The sequence below is a fragment of the Daphnia pulex genome, chromosome 5, assembly GCF_021134715.1.
Source record: "Daphnia pulex isolate KAP4 chromosome 5, ASM2113471v1".
In the NCBI taxonomy this organism is placed as follows: Eukaryota; Metazoa; Arthropoda; class Branchiopoda; order Diplostraca; family Daphniidae; genus Daphnia; species Daphnia pulex.
Genome location: NC_060021.1, coordinates 10,688,323 through 10,707,935, shown reverse-complemented (window position 1 = coordinate 10,707,935; position 19,613 = coordinate 10,688,323). Strand labels below are relative to the sequence as shown.

The 19,613-nt window shown below is 37.4% G+C and overlaps 5 protein-coding genes and 4 long non-coding RNA genes across 15 annotated transcripts; 1 reads left to right on the top strand and 8 right to left on the bottom strand.

Annotated features, from left to right (window-relative positions):
- Positions 1-63: 63 nt before the first annotated feature.
- On the bottom strand, positions 64-579 carry LOC124194622. The gene is made up of 2 exons (XR_006874998.1): positions 413-579; positions 64-341 (listed from the first exon to the last, which is right to left on the bottom strand). It is a non-coding gene; the product is annotated as an uncharacterized LOC124194622 (long non-coding RNA).
- Positions 580-782: 203 nt separating this feature from the next.
- On the bottom strand, positions 783-1,348 carry LOC124194621. The gene is made up of 3 exons (XR_006874997.1): positions 1,087-1,348; positions 900-993; positions 783-835 (listed from the first exon to the last, which is right to left on the bottom strand). It is a non-coding gene; the product is annotated as an uncharacterized LOC124194621 (long non-coding RNA).
- Positions 1,349-1,866: 518 nt separating this feature from the next.
- LOC124194619 lies at positions 1,867-3,377 on the top strand. Of its 3 annotated transcripts, none has more exons than XR_006874996.1 (5): positions 1,867-2,188; positions 2,248-2,312; positions 2,495-2,624; positions 2,700-2,976; positions 3,041-3,377. It is a non-coding gene; the product is annotated as an uncharacterized LOC124194619 (long non-coding RNA). The 3 variants fall into 3 exon arrangements; XR_006874995.1 differs by having other exon boundaries at positions 2,248-2,418; XR_006874994.1 differs by having other exon boundaries at positions 2,248-2,624.
- A 38-nt stretch (positions 3,378-3,415) lies between these two features.
- On the bottom strand, positions 3,416-5,617 carry LOC124194618. The gene is made up of 5 exons (XR_006874993.1): positions 4,950-5,617; positions 4,736-4,887; positions 4,432-4,670; positions 3,921-4,179; positions 3,416-3,854 (listed from the first exon to the last, which is right to left on the bottom strand). It is a non-coding gene; the product is annotated as an uncharacterized LOC124194618 (long non-coding RNA).
- Positions 5,618-6,018: 401 nt separating this feature from the next.
- Positions 6,019-7,302, bottom strand: LOC124194617 (proteasome subunit beta type-5-like). The gene is made up of 5 exons (XM_046588886.1): positions 7,072-7,302; positions 6,851-7,001; positions 6,549-6,790; positions 6,252-6,456; positions 6,019-6,187 (listed from the first exon to the last, which is right to left on the bottom strand). The coding sequence occupies exons 1-5, from the start codon at positions 7,207-7,209 to the stop codon at positions 6,090-6,092; spliced, it is 834 nt and encodes a 277-aa protein (XP_046444842.1). The 5' UTR covers positions 7,210-7,302; the 3' UTR covers positions 6,019-6,089.
- A 339-nt stretch (positions 7,303-7,641) lies between these two features.
- LOC124194616 (sesquipedalian-1-like) lies at positions 7,642-8,845 on the bottom strand. Its single transcript, XM_046588885.1, has 3 exons — positions 8,512-8,845; positions 8,262-8,446; positions 7,642-8,198 (listed from the first exon to the last, which is right to left on the bottom strand). The coding sequence occupies exons 1-3, from the start codon at positions 8,717-8,719 to the stop codon at positions 7,917-7,919; spliced, it is 675 nt and encodes a 224-aa protein (XP_046444841.1). The 5' UTR covers positions 8,720-8,845; the 3' UTR covers positions 7,642-7,916.
- Positions 8,846-9,128: 283 nt separating this feature from the next.
- LOC124194615 (glycosylphosphatidylinositol anchor attachment 1 protein-like) lies at positions 9,129-12,050 on the bottom strand. The gene is made up of 12 exons (XM_046588884.1): positions 11,712-12,050; positions 11,563-11,657; positions 11,360-11,482; positions 11,136-11,295; positions 10,861-11,012; positions 10,643-10,795; positions 10,462-10,580; positions 10,303-10,380; positions 10,124-10,227; positions 9,769-10,063; positions 9,540-9,704; positions 9,129-9,477 (listed from the first exon to the last, which is right to left on the bottom strand). The coding sequence occupies exons 1-12, from the start codon at positions 11,854-11,856 to the stop codon at positions 9,201-9,203; spliced, it is 1,866 nt and encodes a 621-aa protein (XP_046444840.1). The 5' UTR covers positions 11,857-12,050; the 3' UTR covers positions 9,129-9,200.
- Positions 12,051-12,397: 347 nt separating this feature from the next.
- On the bottom strand, positions 12,398-17,292 carry LOC124194610 (1-phosphatidylinositol 4,5-bisphosphate phosphodiesterase delta-4-like). Of its 4 annotated transcripts, none has more exons than XM_046588870.1 (18): positions 17,158-17,292; positions 16,701-17,018; positions 16,468-16,634; positions 16,214-16,396; positions 15,746-15,995; positions 15,532-15,661; positions 15,341-15,456; positions 15,118-15,275; positions 14,944-15,055; positions 14,691-14,776; positions 14,413-14,622; positions 13,868-14,328; positions 13,706-13,790; positions 13,461-13,640; positions 13,241-13,385; positions 13,035-13,186; positions 12,818-12,967; positions 12,398-12,746 (listed from the first exon to the last, which is right to left on the bottom strand). In XM_046588870.1, exons 3-18 carry the CDS (start codon positions 16,508-16,510, stop codon positions 12,649-12,651), a joined length of 2,559 nt encoding a protein of 852 aa, XP_046444826.1. In that variant the 5' UTR covers positions 16,511-16,634; positions 16,701-17,018; positions 17,158-17,292; the 3' UTR covers positions 12,398-12,648. The 4 variants fall into 4 exon arrangements, with proteins under 4 accessions (XP_046444826.1, XP_046444825.1, XP_046444827.1 ...); XM_046588869.1 differs by having other exon boundaries at positions 16,701-17,044; positions 17,158-17,289; XM_046588871.1 differs by lacking the exon at positions 16,701-17,018 and having other exon boundaries at positions 17,158-17,255.
- Positions 17,163-19,164, bottom strand: LOC124194612 (E3 ubiquitin-protein ligase RNF25-like). Of its 2 annotated transcripts, XM_046588875.1 has the most exons (7): positions 19,100-19,164; positions 18,950-19,033; positions 18,796-18,864; positions 18,480-18,720; positions 18,181-18,414; positions 17,424-18,103; positions 17,163-17,353 (listed from the first exon to the last, which is right to left on the bottom strand). In XM_046588875.1, exons 2-7 carry the CDS (start codon positions 18,985-18,987, stop codon positions 17,350-17,352), a joined length of 1,266 nt encoding a protein of 421 aa, XP_046444831.1. In that variant the 5' UTR covers positions 18,988-19,033; positions 19,100-19,164; the 3' UTR covers positions 17,163-17,349. The 2 variants fall into 2 exon arrangements, with proteins under 2 accessions (XP_046444831.1, XP_046444830.1); XM_046588874.1 differs by having other exon boundaries at positions 18,950-19,160.
- Positions 19,165-19,613: the final 449 nt, after the last annotated feature.

Genomic DNA, 19,613 nt, shown 5'->3' with positions numbered 1-19,613 from the left:
TAATTGAATTAAACTTAATTACATTAATCAAGTTAACTGGATCAATTCATTTAATTTTTAGAATTTTTAGCCAAAATGTTTGAAATTTAATAAACAAAGCGTCCGGTACAAGACAAATGTTGATCTGTGCAAATTTTAAAGCATTTTATACCCAAATAAAACAAACTCCTTTTGTCTCATTTGGGTGATAAACTGCTTTTGAAACTCGCACACACAGTCAGCGATTAACCATAGTAGGCTTCCGGCTTAGACATCCAACAACTACCAGTCTTGAATTACAGCTTTCTCTTGTCAGTTTTCACCAATGGATGAAGTCCATGATAAGTAGCGAAGGAGTTACCCTGTTGGCAGAATGAACATTTATTAGGATGGCAATAATTTTAAATTAGATTTTAGCGACAGAAAGCAATACCTCAAATCAAGAGGGCCTGTTTAAGGAAGTAAAAAGGGGTGGTAGCAGCAAACGGGTTACCAAACAAAGGACCTTGTTGAATGTATACTCATTGTCCTTTTTCTTCAAAGACGTGACTTCTCATAAAGTCTGTCATGCAAAATTAGAAACCCAAGAACCTGTAAATAAAAAATATAAAATTAAGTCACTATGTTTATAATTTGTGTCATCAATGTGCTATTATATAGACGCCAGTGCAGATCAATACTTTAAATACATATTAGACTGCAACAAAGAAAGTTTGGTGACATGACAAGTAAACTTACACATGAAACCACCAAACAGTTAGCCAAGGTTCTCTAGAAGATGGAATGAGAGATTGGTCCATGCTGGGGTTGGTGATCTAGCAAGTCCAATAGAATCAGTCGATAATTATGATGAATCCTAATAAAAAATGAGAACAATATATATTTCAGCAATACTTGATTTAGCTAGTGTTGGTTGTTACCTCTGTCATTTGGATGGCACATTCAGTAGGATAGCTACCAGGATTTACAACACAATAGTTGACAGTAGGCTGCATGCCCCTTTCACATTTTCTCCTGGAAATTAATGAGAAATATGAAGGTTATTAAACACATATACAGAAAAGAACACATACCCAACAAATTGCACACAAAATATATCCAATTTACCAACGAATTCATTGGTAATTTTTGAAGAAAATAGCTGTAGCTGAACTGTTGACAACGAGCCGCCATAAGCACATATCAACACAATATTCTTTTACGCCATCTATTAGACACATCCAAAACTGACCGGCTTTAGATAGTCACAAAAGTCACAAAAGTAATCAAAAAGACAATTTCTGTGTGCTTAAACTGGCCAAGGAGTCTTTAGAATTGTGCAGAGAACAAAGCTCACTTGCTAGTGTTATGCAAATTTTCCGGAAGTATACCGGAAGTAAGCGATAGCGCCTCAACCATTGAGCTGCCGACCAAATAAACCAAATATTCGTGATCTACGTGAAATTTGGGGTCGATTAGATGTGATTTAAACGAAATCCAGATTTTGGCCAAAATCGAGAATTTTCCTGAACTATAGTTCAGGAAAATTTTCAAAACCGGAAGTACGAAAACGTACAAAACAAAACATGAACTTTACCACAAATTTGACGAGGATCACGAATATGTGGTTATTTTGAACGTCGAATGAATATTTACTGAACTACTGATTGAAAAGAGAAAACCGGAAGTAGAAAAAAAAACACATTTTGAAAAATCTAACAAGTGAGCTTTGTTGCTGAAACAGAAACTAACAGTTATCACCCAAAATTTTTTGAAGTAGTATTGAGAAATCGCTACAGAGATGTGCAAAGTAAACGTAGCTAAACTGATTCTGACAGGTAAAAAATTATCAAAGTCTATGCCGTCTAGTGTCAGAAAGAAGAAACGTTTAAAAGTTAACATGAAAACAATGTCCGCTCTAGCTCGTTGACTCTCAATCAATTGAAAGAACTTACAAAAAAGGTAACAAGTAATTTTCATACTCACGTAATATTCTCCATGCAAAATTTCATCAAAAAGCCAACGCAGCATCACACATCACAAAAGACGAAATCCCCAAGGTGATATTGAACGCCACTTCAACTTCTACACTGAGGTCTGAGGAGATTAGGAGAAGGCACTCAAGACAGATATCCGTTCATGTTGTCTGCAAGTGATTCCCGACGTTTCAGCACCTGATGGGCAACAGTGCTGGACAATGGATTGCTGAAAGTGAAAACACCCAGTGTTGGTAAGGTAAACCTGCCAGTTATTCATAATGTGTTTCTATTCATTGTGGCTTTCTACTAGGCTACATACTACAAGGCAACAGCAAATGTAAAGTCAATCACAAATGGCGGTGAAGGTTGATGAAGGTGAAAAATCCTTTCCACACTACCCTATCTGACAACAACAGCATGTTCCTGGCTCATTCGATCCTCACTCTAGGGACTGGGCATCTAATTTAATTAATAATCACTTGTATCACCTTTTTAGCTTTATTCCTGTCATTCTGCACTTAACCTTACCTGTTATAAATCTTTCTTTTCTTCTGTAGGATTGATAATTGCAGAGCACCATTGGAATGGGAGAGCTTGCCTGGCTTCGTCTGGTCCTAAGTTACACAATACAAAACACAGCATAAGTTACTTACACAAATCTAAACAAATTTAGATTAGGAATTTTAGGTAAGTTGGACTGTTTTTAATTAATAGATAACACAGCATACAGCTAACTTGTTGCTTTCTGACTTAATGTTTCAGCTTAAATTTCAGCTGAACTTTCGTGTGACCTAGGTGCTTGTGACAATAGAAATCAAGTTATCCAATCCAATAATGCAAACTATGTCTTCCAAAATAGTTTCTACTGTCATTTAATTTTTATGATAACATTTCAGGTTAACTTCCCCTGTCAAATTGTGGTAAATCTTAAAGATATTGATGCCTTCCCCAGATGCAATTCTGTTTTGTTATCTCTAATGCTGCTATCTCTTTGCCACTTAGTTCTAATTTAGGACAATGTAACATTGATAGATTTGAGGTATTATTGATTGCTGTTGCTATATATTGTTTGAAATTTATAACAAAATATTTTCGCCTTTCAGGGCGAGATTCTCACCATCGTTATAGTTGTTTGGAAACTGTCAGCACTAACCAATGCTCACCGGTGGGCACTCAGCACTCATCAGCCATTGGGATTTGGGTAATTTGATGAAAACTTCTGGAGCATCATGTGTCTAACCTGTAAATCTTCCATGTCTAATTGTTCCCTAGCTAAAATGGCTTTGCACCCTTGCACACTCTTCTTCCTTGTCCAGGTAACTCTCTTGCACAATCAATCAATGCAGTTTCTTCTCTTTCTTGATTGTGCATGTGCGAGTTTAAACAAATAGACTAGCATTTAGGCATACAATGAAGAAATGAATAAACATTTAAAATTTATCATATGGTAATGAATAAACATTTAATTAAAACGAATATAATGGTTTATATTTTATATTCCATATTTAATTATATTTAGTTTTTTTACTAAACAAACCGTCCAATTCAATACGCAGCCAATCAAAGAAGGGGGAGACACTGCCTCGATTGACTGGACCAGGGAGATTACCCGGCCGTGGTTAAGAGAAACCGGAAAAAGAGCGAAGAGAGCCGAGGAACAGTTATCATCGAATCATGCGCCTTGCAAATCCCCGTTCGACCAGTCCACTCTCTTCCTCCTGATTGTCGCAGCGAGTGAGTGACCATCGGCGGGCGTTGGTTAGTGGTTAGTTAGGGAAACGGGGCCACTGAAGAAGGGAGCCCAGATATGCTCTTGTAATTTACCTACATGTACAAAATTTTTGATGAGTCTTGAATTTCAGCAACATCAGTTTCACCAATGGATCTTATCTATGGGTTCGGTGGCAAACGATTGAACTGAAATGAGAAGGGAAATTTTAACTAAAAGTCAATAATGGAAAGAGACTGTACATCAAGCATTACCTCAACGCCGGTAGCAAGAGATGACATAACGACAAAACGCAGCCGATAAAAAAAGCCCGACAGCCATCAGGCAACAATTACTATTTTACGCTACTGTTCAGCACTGCATCGACACCAACATAGACAAATGACACATTTAAGCGTGATGTTGAACTGCAAGCCTGCACAAGCTCCATTTCAGAGCATCTCTCAACTGGAAAGGGACTGCAAAACCACTGTATGTCTGTACTCCAAACAGCATCAAACTGACCATGAACTCCTACAAAGCAAAAGAACCTTAACGAGCCAATAACATTTTGAAATGTGAAATAAAGGGTATAAATACATTTCATTAAATTTAAAATTAATGAGAGTGGGAATTTTTGTTTTAGTTTGATTGGAAGAAAATTTTTAACTAGAATGTGGCTATCTTTGAATGGTAACAAATATTTGGAAGGAAGAAATATTACCCCTAATTTTCTACGTCACATCATTTATCATCAATTTAAAGAAATCAAACCAAAAGACTTACCAAGTTACAACCAATAATATCAATCATAATAATTATTCAAGAAGTCTTCCTGCAGTGACTCTGGGATAACACCAGCTCGAGAAACTGCATGCAGCAGCTGCAGCTCAACTCAACTCAATCACACCTTTCACCAATTGGCTGCAACAAAACCACATTAATGATACAACAGCCATGAAGCTCAAAATTTGCCGTATTCTCAATTTCTGCAACAGTTGAACAAAGGGATCTCCGTCTCCAACCTGAACATCAACTAATGAAATATATTGCATTATTGCAGGGAAATTGATCGACGAAATTACTTTACCAGCTCTTAAAGTGTTTCTGCAAGAGATGAGACGTACAGCCTTACAGGTACAGCTAACAATGTACGACATTTCGGTAAAATGTAAAATGGACAGCAGTTTCGACCCACGTCGTCACATTATTTGGCCATGTGGAAATTATTTGCAAGATTGCCTGTAAATTCAGACAAAAACGTTAAAGATTGATTAAATTTAAGAAACCCAAACTAGCATTACCATTTCATGACTGAAAATGTAGATCGACACCGCAATTGAATTTGAGTACATTTTCAATCACAATCAGCGTCTCGGAAACAAATAACAATTGTTTCTGATCTAATTCTCTAAAATCTAACGAAGACACTCGCGTCACCTGGTGGCTGGGGGACATGATTTTAGCCACCTACCGGCAGCCAAAAGATTCCTCCACGATTAATACGTTTGACTGTACGGAACGGAACGGATGGATTGCTTTCCGAACTCTGTTTCCGGAGCTTACATCACGAGCTCACGACTCACGAGAAATGAATAATAAGATACACATCACATAAAAAAAATCTGATGAGATTATAGGGTATGGACTATGGAGGTATGTAGTATGGGGGGGGGGGGTTCAAGACAAAAAATAAAACTTACAATTTTCTGAGGAAAAGAATATTTTTCCTGACTGTGGCAATGGAACACAGGAGAAAACCCGCGATGTTTTTTTATTTGCTTACTTTCGGCGGAGAAAACGGGGCAACATACAGTAGAAGATTGGGCCTGAGCCCTAACTGCAATAGAACTCAAAATGTTTAAAACATTGTTAAACTAACGATTATATAACTGTGATTATGTGTCAATAAAATAAGACATGGCATGCATTGTTCAATTTTATGAACCACATCTTAAATTCTTAACAATACGACAAGTAGTTTCTTTTTAATTACCTTTTTCTCATTTAGAATAATGTTCTTTAAGCTGAACTGCGGTTAAGTATTCCTCGGCCTCTGCAACACGCATGATGACGTGGATGACGACGAGGATTACATTCCTATAGGTTTCAAATATTGACAAACAAATTAGTAAATTAACGAGAGATTTACTTCTTTTCCCTATAAAAATTATTGACACCCTTTTTCGGTTCTTCATGTGCACTTACACTCCATTAAGCTTTAGCATGAAAATATTAACATAAACACATGATATACAGACAAGAGTAGGTTTACTTGCAATAAGCACAGGTAATTAATCTATCGTTCTTCTCAGCTGTTACATACCGAGGATAAATCCCGTTTTAACTCCAAATTATATAATTGCTATAACATAGGGTTTCATTCAATGTATTTCTTATCTGTTAATGAAGATGTTCAGATTGTATGAAATTGAAAAAAAAAATTATTTGGATTTACGCTCAGCTTCTTCGTACTGATAATGAAGCTCCGTGCAATCTTGTTCAGAAATCTTGACCCACCCGGTACTCTTAATGTGATACACTAAAAACAACAGAACTATTATTATTTGTTTTTAAATAAATAACTTTGTACAATTAATTATTACCTCGAATAATACCACCGCTGCTAGCATCACGATAAGTTGCGTGATAGATGGCCCTACGACCCAGTTCATAAGCCTCTTCATCTGTAAGGTCATTTCTGTAGCCAGAATCAAGCACACCATATGCATAAAGTGATCCTGATCCAACAGAAAATACCTGCCCTGGAGTTCTGGTTCCATCATTATCAACATAGTACAAACCAGGACCCTAACAATTAAGGCAAAATTAGAGAAAATTTGTGTGAGTTGAAACCAAATATGGTAAGGTTAAGTAGAAGAATGTCATAAATATATATATACCTTTTTGTCCCACCCTGCAATCATGACTCCCATACTAAGTCCCATGCCTTTGTAGTTATATACCATGTTCACAAGCAGTTTAGATGCAGCAGCCACAGAGATACGTTCTTTGTTGCGAAGTTCATAAAGTCTGCACTGCTTTGAAAGGACACGCTCCCAATAAGTGCAATCAGCAGCACCACCAGCCATAGTTCCAAGTAAAAAGTCATTGATTTCAATGATTTTTTTCACTGAGCCAGATCCTATGGGGTTAGAAAAATACAATTAACAATGGACTCACTGATGAAAAATAATATATTTACCAATGTATTGTCCTCCAGTTGCTCGAGAATCTACAGCAAGGACTATTCCTCCCTGGTATTTAAAACCAAGTGTTGTGGTACCATGATCATAGTTTATCTTCATTTCTCTGCCATTTTCATCAACAGGATTCTTGCTGTATGTGTTACTTGGCTAAAATTAAAAACATTACATTAAGATTGAGAGTAATGCTAAAACTGACAAATTCAATGTGTGAACTTACACAACCCAATGGTGGCAAGGCTAATTGACAAGGGTTCCCAATGGTGTTTAGAGACGTCATAACGCCTTCTAGTTCGTCATTTTCAGTGCTTTTGAAGTTTGAACGAGAATTAATTCCGCAAATTTCAAAGAGAGCCATGACTGTGCATTCACTTCAATGTTCTGAAGAAAAGTTGACAAGATGATAAGCCAATGCAAACTCCAAAGTGAAGTTGCGCTACAGTTTGATAAATATACGCTACATTTTTCGAATCTGTGTCCGCCGTGTGGCGCGGCCAGCGGGTCAGGTGCGGCGATGCCGACCGTGCCGAGCCCGTATGTCCGCATAATTTTAAGAAATGGGTCGAAATGCGGACAGATTCTTTCTACATTCCTGTATAAAATCAAAAATCGAATTTCAAACCAAAAATTTATTGTTTCTTAAATGTAAAAAAAAAATTAGCAATTTTAATTGAAACGAGACCGATGACAAAATAACGGACATGTGTAAAAGTCAAGGAATATTTATAGAGCCACTAGCTAAGAGACACAGTCAAGGACAAGTTGAATTCCAAAAATGTTATCATTTATGAAAACATTGTTTTATCATGTATTTTGAGTCGTAAATTTTTCCGATATTGTTAAACAGAATTAAATTGAAAACACCTGGAATGAAACATGACAATACTATTATAAGAAGATATGAATCAGAGGCCACTAAGTGAAAATTGATTACAGTACATCAGGAGATCAAAAAGGGGACACTATTTTGAAAAAACATGCTTTTTAAAAAGTTCATATATGAAGGCAACATATGGCTCCTCCACATTAGTCAAATCTTATTACAATCACATCTACTTACAAGACCTACAAAGTTATCAGCACATCTTCTTTGATAACACTGGTTAAATTAGCTCTCTTTTCCCTCTTCCATACATCTCTATATGTTTTAATTTGTTGACCATACTCATTATGAATGGAGGTAAAATTTTGTTTTTTTATTACTTTTCGAGTGGCTACATTGGAACTAGTTTCCCTTTCTATCAAGTTAAAAGGATTATGACGTTGTCTGGCTGGAACAACAGGTGGTACTGCCAAGCCATCTGTTACACTATTCAATCCAAGTTTCCGTAACCGCTCAAGCTCTGTTCAAACACAGCATCAATCAATATTGGTTAAAATAAAAATATTTTTGAAAAAAACAATACCTTGAAGTTCATCTACTTGCTTTTGTAGTTCAGTTACCATAACCTTCATATAATCATAGCTAGCACAAGTTACTGCTTTCATCCATTCTTCCATCAGTTCCTGGTTCTCTGCACTTAAAACAAAAGTGCGATCTCCTGGACCATGGAAAGTTATATTAAAGCTATATGCTTCATCCTCTTCTGACAACTCTGTAACCAAATTCAACATATGGTTATAAATTAGGGCTAAACTTTGTCAGAAATTTGCAACTTACCCACAGTACATCCTTCAACTATAACCACTCCAGCTGGCTCTCTGTCAGTTTTCTTTTCGAAATAGTACAAAAGGTTTCCTTTCAAAACGAACCAGCGTTTTTGGAAACCCTTGTTAGATTCTCCTTTTTTATTAAGCCAGCCTTCTTTATCGATAACCAAATTAGAGGCATTGGCGATAGCTATGAGATTCTTTTCATTCACTTTCATGTTAAACTACAAGAACTGAGCAATAAATTTCCTTCTACAATATTTAGAGATAGAAAGTGTGAAAATGCTGACCACTGCCACTGATATAACTTGAACGACACTCACTTTCGACAGGCAGAACATAAGCAGACGCTAATCTGTTAGAAGTTAAAGCCTGTAGGTATTTTGAGTTTCAGCAACCAGAACCGATAGACAGAAACACAGAATTCTGTAAAAAAAAACGGCTTTTACAATCACAATGTCACATTTTCATCAATCATCAGTCATTATTCAGTCTACCAGATATGATATCCACTATCAGTAATGAGTAGGCCTAATCATTGTTTCATTACCTCATTTATTTTATATCTATATGTCTGCAATTCTGCATTTACTAAATTTGCGGCAAACTGTACTATAAACACGTGAATGCGTGATAAAAAACAATGAAAATGTAATCGGTTGACTTACGGAATTTACAACAAAGGGCGACAAAATTTTATTAACGTGATAAATTACCCAAATTTGCCCAGGCAAGTGACCATAGCGGCAAGTAAAGAGTTGATACAGCAAAGAAAAGCCAATTTCCATAAAACGTTCCATCAACAACCGCGTAAATCAGAGCACGCTGGGCAGCTGTATGTGTTTTACCGAAAAATTTCCAAGGTTGATTTATTTCCTCCGGAAACACTCTGTAAGTATCAATAAGTGTAGCGATAAAGAGCAGCGATAGAGGATGTACTAACATTAGCACAGCGTAGCGGCAATATTTCAAGAACCTAATACCAATGAAAAAATTGCTATTAAGGTTTTCAAGAATTTAATACAAACGAATGCAAACCTTTGGGAAACTGGTTTGGCAATGGAAAATACCGGACTGATTATAAAACAAGTGAGCACGGCTAGGGAAATATTGCCCATCGCAACTGCGTACATCAGAGTAGATGTTAGTAAAAGAATTGCGCATTGAACACAATTGGCAGATAATCGTTGGATGGACAGCATTCTAAATGTGAAAAGAAAGTGTTTGTTTTAAATAAGAACAATTTCAATAAATAAAATCATAATACCTGACGCCAACAGTTGAAGTTAAAATGCAATGAATTACGCTGAGCATACAAAATCCTCCAAAAACAACGTCTTCCGTGCTTAGCCCCAATGCCATAGAACGATTAAATCTTGTAAGTTTTTCGGGCGCTGAGTAAAAAAGCAAACCACAAATCGTACTATACAACACAAACGAGCCTAAATTAAGGAAATTCCAATTTTGTTTTTCATTTGGATTCTCTTTTCGTGATATATAAAGTGCAACAGCTTGTAATAACATCGAGCCAATCATAAGCCCAAATGGCGGCATATATACACCTAAAAATAAAAAAAAGGGTAATAGTTACGGAAATAGAATGTTGGAAAATATATGACTACCAATAGAAACATAGCGATTGGTAGCAGGTAATAGATAAAAGAAAAAAGATTGGTGAAATCTTTCTTGCAGGTTGTTCAAACTTCTCATGATACCCTCGATTGCTCTAGCAAAAATTTAAATGATAACATTAGTGCACATCACTCGAATGGCTAGCTACGTTCAGTCATTTTCAAATTACCTTCCCATCAACAGAAAATTTGATCCGTGCCACCCTCTCTTATACGAGCCAGCCACTGTTAAGGCTTCAATTCCAAACCTATGGAGACAAATATCAAGGCAACAAAAAATTTGTCACTATTTGTTTTCATGGTAGAACAAACAAGTGGACATCACAGACCGGTGGAAGAGGCCATGGTTTCCAGTGGGCACTCCAGTTGCTTGAGAGGCCATTAAAGTCAGTAATGACGAAGCGGAATATATCCAACCTTCCATGCTAAGAGGATCCGGATAGTCCTCCTATAAAAGGACGATTATTTAGATTTAGCTACAAGATGACGACAATTAATACAAAAATTCACCCTCTCTTTCAAAGTGGTTGTAAATCTCTCCTGCTGGAACAGTCTATGCACAAGGTTAACGAGATCTAAATTTGGAAGTTGCCCATTCAACCCTTCCATTCGTACATCGATATGAGATATCTTTTCGTATGGGATTTCTAAATTGATTGCAGCCTAATATGCATATTTGTTCAATGGATTAGCTGGTTTACTCGAAAACAATATATACGATGACGCACTTGTATGGCACCAGCACGGGCATCCAACTGCCCGAAATCAATTGAATTTGAACCAGACGATGTATAGTGATAAGCTTCTAACCAAGCTTCCATACCAAGTTGTTCATGCTCGGTTACAACAAAAATAACATCTCGAGCCCAGTATGAGGCCGCTAAAAAAGAATTTACGTTGATTAGTCCTACCCAATATTGTAATGTAAAAAATGATAATAAATAAAGAAAAAAAAGAGAACAGAATACGGTTTTCAATAGACAACGCTAATACTCATAATTACCCCGAAAAGATGCTGCCAGTGAAAGCATAACGGCAATTCCAGCGTTGGTTCCCGTCAGTACAGAATCAGGAGGTCGGTAAGGAACAGACATTACAAGGCATTCTGTACTAGCCCCTCTTGAAGCTCTTAAAATGCCATAAACATTTTTGCCAGAATAAACCTAAGAAAAAGAATGTAATTGTAACTAAATTTTGAAAAAAATAATAAATATTTTCCAATAAAACCTCATTTTCATCTAATGGATATTTGACAGAAAAGTTGTGGGTGAATGTATCTAATCCTAATTGTTTGAACTGAGCAGCAATGAATGCATGGGGCATTCCATTTGGGTATCTTTCAGCTTCTGCCTACACAAGACAAAAACAATTTCATTGTTAAAATTCATGAAATGTATGTAGGAATACATTTTGAAATAACTTAGGCTTACTTTAATGGCAGCTACATACTGACGGGCAAGGAAATCTTCCTTAAAATTTGAATGTACAAGACCAGGTAATAATGCATTTTCAGAGAAATAAGTTCCTATCATGAAACAATGTATAATAAACAAAATATAAAATTTTATGAGGAATTTACCGGCGTTGAACTGGCGATAGGCAAGACAAACAAACCACACAATGCTTCCAATGTAAAACAAGCTGGACAGCACCTTCTGCTTACCAACAAATTTTAACAATAAAGGAGACAATTGTTTATCGGATGGATTACTTAATAAACCCATCCTAATGTGATATATGCAAAACTACTGATGGAGCACTGCAAAAATTGTATTCAAAACAACTGCTACAACCGGTGACAGTGAGGTATGAGTAGTGTCAACTGAATACAGCAGACGATATTGGACGTCAAAATATGAAAATATTTTCTCCATGTTTTGAACGGTTGCAGCCTGCAACTTGCAGGGTTGAAAAAAAAACGTTTTGGAAGTTATGTTAGAAAAATATTAAAATAAGCAAGATGCTAGTGTTTTTTTTACTACTATTATTATATTTAAGCTTAATAAATAATAGGTGTATTTGTTCATTTTAAAAAATTCTAGCGTGAGCCGCTCGTTTGAGCGGTGAAACGTAATGCATAACAAATAAAAAAAGAAATGGCTGGATAATGTTCTTTCAGAAGCTTCGCAAACCAATATTGGTTATTTGTTTCAAGTAACCATTCATTTTGTGGTAAATATTAAGAGTATATTTGAAACACAGATATTTCTGACTGTTCTTTGTAACTCAGAGATCCTCCCCCCCCCCCCATCTTCATAAATTTGATTCAAATATTCATAGACATGTATTTATACTTTTTTTAACAAAAAAAGGACAGTTTTAGACATAAGGGTAAGCATATGATTTGACATAGCATCAGCAGTCAATCCGCAAAAAGCTTTTCAGTAATTAAAAGGACCTTTGTTATTATTGAGTCTGACTGGATTGGATAGTTTTTATTACAATTTTGTTTTTTATGGTCGCCTACCGCACGGTATCGAAGAACCAAGTACGGAAGAAGTGCTAGCAGAATCCTACTATGCAGATGGCAAATCACGAATTGATACATGAAGGAATATAGTTGCGTTCGGTATTGGATTTCCTTCTCGACACAATAGGCAAATATGTCCATAACCTTACACAAAACGAGAACTTGGATGTTAACTTTCTCAATGATAGATACACATATATTTCTTCTATACACACCTGATTTTAAACTTTTAACTGGGACTACCCTTACACCAACTAAATCATCGTCCGACATAGGATCTTTGTCCCTAACCGAAATAACAAGAAGGTCTAATTCAGGCTGTCGTAATCGAAATTCGGTCGTCTCTTTCCAACAGGGATTGAAGCCTGGGTATAAATAGAGATAAATATAAAATGCAAATTAAAGCGTAACTTAAAATTGGTCAAAACATACCATTATCGTCTACGTGCTTTGTTTTGAATTTAAAGCGGTCAGCCGGATGACCCATGATTTGAACCGTAACATAGGGATCAATGACTTTCTTTTCAAATTTCGGGAGATTTTGTCCACTTATAATTTGAAGTCGAACAACCTTGCTACCCGATCTATAAAATAGTAATTTCTTTACGTGATCATTTCTAATCAAAATCAAAACTCACAATCCAGCTTCCGCTTCCGGAATTTCTCCCATTTTTGGCTTACGCAAGACGGCTGGCTTAAGCACATATCCACACTTTCCGTTAACTTGAAAAAATGCCTCGTTGATAACTTTATAGATTCCACTTGTTTGGTAGTTCAAAGCCACTAGACAATTCAATTTACTGATTGATAGTATTTCTTTTTTCTTTTATGGTAAGAAGGAAATAATTATTTATAAACCTATCTGACAGCCTGCGCTCCAGAACTGTGATGGGTCGTAGTTCGAACTGTCAGTTCGCGAGCCTTTCGGGTATATCCGCACTAGTTGATTACTGGTATGCTGAATGAAACTCGATCGCTCACGGCGAATTAGTTTTTTTGCTTTTATTTCCGAAAGTGACGAGATGTGAAAACATCGACCTGAAATTAATCATAGCGATGGAATTTGAATTCATTCGATTTGCGAAATGACCATGTTATGTTACCTGTTTCGATATTTTGATGAAATCCACCAAATTTTTTCGCTTCGCAAATATTTACTAAATCTGACAGATTGTACAATTGGTCATCCTAAGGAACATTTCATTGCCATTAAAGGAAAGTACAGAAAAATTGCAATAGCCTAAGCGATTTCAGTAGCAACTTACACTGTCCATAACGTCACTTGAATTTTGATCTGATGACTTTGCAATATCCGAACTTCCCAACTTTCTTTGATTTTCCATTTCTTGATTCTTCATTCGTATTTTTTTGTCCCTCGTTGCGTATTCAGTTGAAAGTTCTTCTGGGGTGACTTTATTCGTCAATGAATCAGATTCCTCTGGTGAGCGCCCGACATTCGCTGTATTATCGGCTAATGAATCCAAATCTTCTATTACATTCGAAGCTGAAACGGTATTATCCATCGATTTAACTCCATCAGCTGGATCATCAGAATCGTCGAAGTCACTTTCGTTTTTATCTTCTTCGTCATCGCTACTTTCGTTGGCTTCTGATTCACCATCAGTTTGTCCAAGTTTTTTGGCCTTGATGATGATTTTATTTTTTAATTCTTCGGGAGTTGGCAGCGCTTTCATTGAATCATCAACGGGCGTTGTATACAACATATCTTTTAACAAAAAAGAAAGAAGGCGACTTTATAGTATTAAACATAAAAAAAAAAAAAAAAAATCTTGGTGAATAACTTGACGACCTCCAAGAATATCGCTGAGTAAGAAGGCCAGTCTCCTTGTTTGCTTTTTCGAAAGGTGGGACTCCAGAGAGAGAATCAGTGGGTATGGTGAAACTTTAAAAGCGTAGGGCTTTATAGCGTCCATCAGAACATCCGTTAGCATTACTTGAGATGTTAAAGTACGCCCATGGTAGATAATCGGATCTCCGGCAGGACCATCCCAAAGATCCACTATTAATAATTCAATTGTAAAATTTACCATAAGGAAACCATCGAGTGATTATTGCTTTATAACAAACGTTCAACACAACGGCAGCCTTGCTCCAAAGCCTTTATATATGCCTGCACGCTACTTTTGCTGGTTAATTGGTTACCCTTCAAGTATCTGTAAAGAGTAACAAATATTAACGCTCTTAGTACACATTAAAAAATAGCACAGTCAATCAATGCGAGTGCAAATTTTTCTTTAGCAAAACTCAACCTTCAAAAAAGATTTATTTTTCGAATGGTCACTAATAAATTAACAAAAGAGTAAAACTGAAGAGTATTTACGTATTGTGAGAGGACGCTATGTAATAAGCGGACAACGGCTGATTCATATCTTGGAACAGTGTTTGGTGGTCTTCGATAGCGATATCATATGATTTCATTAATGAGGTAAAACCTGTAGCCATTTTATGTTAGCAAAATTAAAGAAAAAAATGAAATTTGTCATGATTGTTGTACCAGCTATGGTGAGTAGTCCTTCTTGTTTGGCGTCAGAGACTTCGTGTTTGGAAATCAGGGCGTTTGCTTGGAGTGTATCGACAGCCAAAAACTGTTCCTGAGCCAGGAAGATCTTCAACTCATCAGCGGTCATGGCTGCCGAATCCGAAACAGCATATCTAAATCATTTAAGTTATAGATTTTACAACAAAAAAATGGACCCATCAGAAATTTGGCTTTTTACGTTTCAAAAATCTCTTCCAGTTCGGATCTTTTAGTGAGGTTACGAAAAAACTGGAGGAATTCTTGGCAGTCTAAAACCTGTTTTCCGTTCATCTGTTTCTTGTCCACGTTAACAGCCTATAAAATTGCAACAGCGATGTAATTTTGAAATACGTTAATAGTATATCCTTGAAATCTTAGAAAGGTACATACGTTAAACAGATCCTTTGCATATTTGCGACTCAATTTGATGTTGATCCGTTCGAGTAAATCCCGCACTTGTTTAAAGGTCAGTGCCCCTGTCCTGTCCTCGTCGGCCTTTCTAAACTGCAGTCTCAACCATCTGACATTTAAAAAAAAAAAAAAGAAAAAAAAAGGGATTAGAATGTTTAAATAAAACATGACTTCTCTTTCAGGCACTTATTACATCCAATATTGATTTTCATGGTGAACGCTCCGAACAATGCAGACAAGTCTTTTGAGAGTGGACAGCCACAAGCTCGACGTGTCTTCGTCCTGAGCAATTAGATTGTATTCACGTTCACCAAATACGACTGTGAAGCACATTTTTTTGCTCAATGCCGAGTCCAACCGCTTTTTTGAATTTCCTCTTTTTTCAATTTGTTGATAAAAATCCGTTTTCCATCGTCGAACCTCCGTGATTTCCATCAAGTCAACTGAGAATTCATTTCAAATTAATAATAAACGAGATTTATGCCCAATATAGAATAGTGGAGACAAGATAATATAGTGACAAATGATTATTACACTGCCAAAGTCCAACAAAAATAGTGCATATGTTGTCTTGATTTTATCACGTGAACAGTTTTGGGGAGGTCAGTATTTCCATTTTATAACGTGCATAGGTCGAAAAACAAAAAGCGGATATATTTACCGTGCGTTGGACATGAATTCCAAAACAGTTTTTGTGAAGGAACATAGCGAAGGCACATCCGTTCCGTGTCCAACCAAAACCGACGTAGATACCAATCTGTTCCGGACCGAACTTTCCAAAACTGGCAGCCTTTTGACAAGGCCGTGATGTCATTTTTCATAAAGGCACAACGACTGCGCACACCTGGGCATAAATATCAACATATCTTTAAATACCGGAAGAAAATATCGTTAGTATGAATACAAAAGCAATACCTTCAATAAAATCAGACGGTTCAATTAACTGTTGCAGCTCCATGGTCAATCGACAAATGAAAAGTTTTCACCTTTGCAACGGGTGAATATTTTTAAACTTTTGCTTGGTATGTGTGCGTAACAAAACAAATGTTTGCGTTGTGCAGTGAAAGCGAACCGGCAGGCAACTAAGCCAAGCATATACGAAAGATGATAAGAAATAAGGACTTTAATAAAAAAAAACAAATACCAACCATTACGACAGGTCTACATGAGTCAGAGATAACAGTTCGGCCTCGAACAGAAACGACGAATTAGACACCGTTTAGCTTTCACTAAAGATAACTCTGTTTCGATGATAACGTTCGTGCTCAGTTTTTAAGAAACGACGAAATTCGAAGTTCGGAGGGGTTGTTAGTCGAGCGTGCAGTCGCACAGAACGCAAGCGACCGATTCCGGGAAAAGGAAAAAGACCATCGTTCCGAAACGGAGTAAGCCTCTATTACGCGATGTGTGTCTGCTTGTGAAACGTTTTGCTCCACTCGTCGCAGCTCCACAGCTGTTTCATTAACCTGCGTGGCTTCACACTTATTTCCAACTTCGTACAACAAGTAACATTTCAACACTTGATAAACAATGGCGGTTATCTAACGTTACGGGGCAACAAAGTCAAATCTGCAAGAAATCTAGAAGATAAAGAATTCCACTAACCGTTGTCGTATACCGCGATGACATTTATTTTTACGTAAAATCAGCATTTCCCAACAGGTAATAATGAAAAGAGAGGGAAGTGGAGAGTATCCCGATACACCAGATACGGGCTAGTAACGAGAAAGGATATCTACAGAGCTTCAAATGTCTTGTTTGATGAACTGGAAACAGCACTGGGAGTATCCACTTTGGTCACCTGATTCCGCCAGATAATAATAACGGTGTTGAGTAACAAAGCTAATCGCAAAACCATGTGATGTTCTTACCTCGGCGCAAAACCTGGGGGTGGACGAACTTGAGTTGCAGATGGAGGATGAGGAGCCGTACCGTTGGAACGAGCTGCAGGAGGAGGATGAGGAGCCGTACCGTAGGGACGTTCTGCTACGGGAAGGGTCGACTCTTCTGCACGATGTCGGGGTTGAGAATTGTGCTTTTCAGTTGACGATTGTCGGTTGGGGGGATTCGATGGGCGTGCGATATTTTGAGCAGGGACTGGCCGTTCTTTGCCATTGCTGTCAGATGAACGGATCCATTTTCCTCGCACCGGTCTCCTGTTGTGTTGCTGTGGACGAGACCAATCGGGCCTACTAGCGACTGGTTTACTAGTGGAAGGTGCTTGAACTGGAGCTGCTTTGATTTCGGGTTGACTCTGTGACTGTTGGACAACTTTTTCCGTTGTAAACGAGGGGGCTTCCGCTGTCGAGGGGGATGTTGCAGCTGTGTTCTCCGTAACAACCAGAAACCGACTGTCCTCCATGTCTTTGTCAATAATGCCTCCTCTAGTCTTTTGTCTGTGATATTGTTTATCCATTTCTTTCCTCCAAGCTGTGAATTTGGCATCTTTACTAAACTGTTCTTGAAAATTCTCAACCTCATGCGGAGGAGGTGCCAGTTTCAGAGAAGCTAACTCGACGTTTATCACTTCGCGGCAAACAGGGCAAGTAAACTGTAAAAATGAAACAAAAATATTGAGGTTGAATTGTGCTGTACAAATAAATTAGAATAGTATGCAAACTTTCACACTTGTTTCGTTTTCTTTTCCTTCCAGTTGGAACCCCTAGGATTATTGGCAGTTTCTTGGTCATCCTCCTCTTTCCACTGTGTTTGCATACTCTCACAGAAGCGAGATAGACAGTGGGAATGGAAATGATGATAGCAAGGAGTATAGGTAAACACATCATCTGGATGAAAGTCAAACAAGCAGATGGTGCAATGGCCTGTGGGTCTGTTGCTATTTGTAAGACATTCACGTAACAACTGCATTGGTCCGAAATGGTTATGATTTAGAAATGTTGTGTAGAATTTGATGAGAAAATGACTACCTCAATTATTTCATAGATAACAGGGCTCCCAGAAAAATCTTGGCATTTTTCATTGCACAACTTAAGAGCATTGGCTAAAAAATCATCTCCAAGGCCTCTGGGATTTTTCAAGTTCACTGACGGTGGTTGGTCTGGATAACCAGCTGGGAATTTCATGACTAGAGTCAGGCAGACATAATGTTGATTGGCATCATCAGCAGTAGAGGGGTATAATGTGTGTCGGAATTCTATTGGCCTTCCACTAGAGAAGTGGCAGTTGGATGACAGTCCATATAAATTAGCATTCATTAGCAATTGCGTCAAATTTATGCATTACCTAGGGCTATACGTGACATCCAATTCAGAAAACAATATAGCTTCAAGTGCTTCGATTTCTTCCAAAACGCTAAATAAATTCATAAATGTGTAAAACAGGTTAATCGAATTGACATTGTCTTCCTGCAGGGGTCACTGAATAACATTTATAGTACCTTTGATCTGATTCATTATGAGCATTTCCATTGTTCATGCTGGCGGAATTACGCTAAATCTAGAAAGCGAAACTTTTCTATTTCCTGTTAACGGAACAAACGGTATAATGATTCGAATGGAAATGGCACAAAAGGTGATTTAGGAAAAACCTCCGGGAAAATCTTGAACCGTAAAAGCAACGAACGAACTTTTTTTGGCAATAATAGCAGAAGAAATTGCAGGAAGAAAGCGGTGAAAGCTATTTCCGCTAGGTGGCTCAATTCGATTTTTTCAAACGACATTAAGGGCGGGCTTTTGCACATCATCATCGACCGACCGACTCGCGCACAACTCATACAGAAATTTAACCCATCGGGACTAACCGCAATGTGGCTAAATTACACCTTTGCAGCTATGATGAGTTTGGCGTAAGTCATAAACCTTCAAAAAGTTGAAAGTAGCGCATTCATTAAGCCGTAAATAGTGGAAAAAGATCTTCATCAAATTCAGGAGAATGAAGAGAAAGTTAAGCATTTAAAGTTATTTAATAATAGCCTGACCCTGACTCGCTCAGCCAACTTGTGCTTCAGTTCAATATCATTTATATCACGCAACACGCATGCAGCCAGCTTGGGTTATTGACGTCTGACGACGCTTCGTTGCTGCACCGGATTTAGGCGACCA

Excerpts from the sequence above, each read along its gene's own strand:
- LOC124194612 (XM_046588875.1), bottom strand. The coding sequence starts at position 18,987 with ATGAACAATGGAAATGCTCATAATGAATCAGATCAAAG. Across the intron at positions 18,865-18,949 it reads CATAATGAATCAGATCAAAG|CGTTTTGGAAGAAATCGAAG; the intron begins GTACTATAAATG and ends GAATTTATTTAG. Across the intron at positions 18,104-18,180 it reads AGGAAAAGAAAACGAAACAA|TTTACTTGCCCTGTTTGCCG; the intron begins GTGTGAAAGTTT and ends TCATTTTTACAG.
- LOC124194615 (XM_046588884.1), bottom strand. The coding sequence starts at position 11,856 with ATGGGTTTATTAAGTAATCCATCCGATAAACAATTGTCTCCTTTATTG. Across the intron at positions 11,296-11,359 it reads ATCCATTAGATGAAAATGAG|GTTTATTCTGGCAAAAATGT; the intron begins GTTTTATTGGAA and ends TCTTTTTCTTAG. Across the intron at positions 10,381-10,461 it reads AACCATGGCCTCTTCCACCG|GTTTGGAATTGAAGCCTTAA; the intron begins GTCTGTGATGTC and ends TTGTCTCCATAG.
- LOC124194610 (XM_046588870.1), bottom strand. The coding sequence starts at position 16,510 with ATGGAGCTGCAACAGTTAATTGAACCGTCTGATTTTATTGAAG. Across the intron at positions 14,623-14,690 it reads AGGCTGCCGTTGTGTTGAAC|TGGATCTTTGGGATGGTCCT; the intron begins GTTTGTTATAAA and ends AATTATTAATAG. Across the intron at positions 14,329-14,412 it reads ACTCAGCGATATTCTTGGAG|ATATGTTGTATACAACGCCC; the intron begins GTCGTCAAGTTA and ends TTTTGTTAAAAG.
- LOC124194617 (XM_046588886.1), bottom strand. The coding sequence starts at position 7,209 with ATGGCTCTCTTTGAAATTTGCGGAATTAATTCTCGTTCAAACTTCAAA. Across the intron at positions 6,791-6,850 it reads AACTGGAGGACAATACATTG|GATCTGGCTCAGTGAAAAAA; the intron begins GTAAATATATTA and ends CTAACCCCATAG. Across the intron at positions 6,188-6,251 it reads CAGCGGTGGTATTATTCGAG|TGTATCACATTAAGAGTACC; the intron begins GTAATAATTAAT and ends TGTTGTTTTTAG.
- LOC124194616 (XM_046588885.1), bottom strand. The coding sequence starts at position 8,719 with ATGAAAGTGAATGAAAAGAATCTCATAGCTATCGCCAATGCCTCTAAT. Across the intron at positions 8,447-8,511 it reads AGTTGAAGGATGTACTGTGG|AGTTGTCAGAAGAGGATGAA; the intron begins GTAAGTTGCAAA and ends ATTTGGTTACAG. Across the intron at positions 8,199-8,261 it reads AAAAGCAAGTAGATGAACTT|ACAGAGCTTGAGCGGTTACG; the intron begins CAAGGTATTGTT and ends TGCTGTGTTTGA.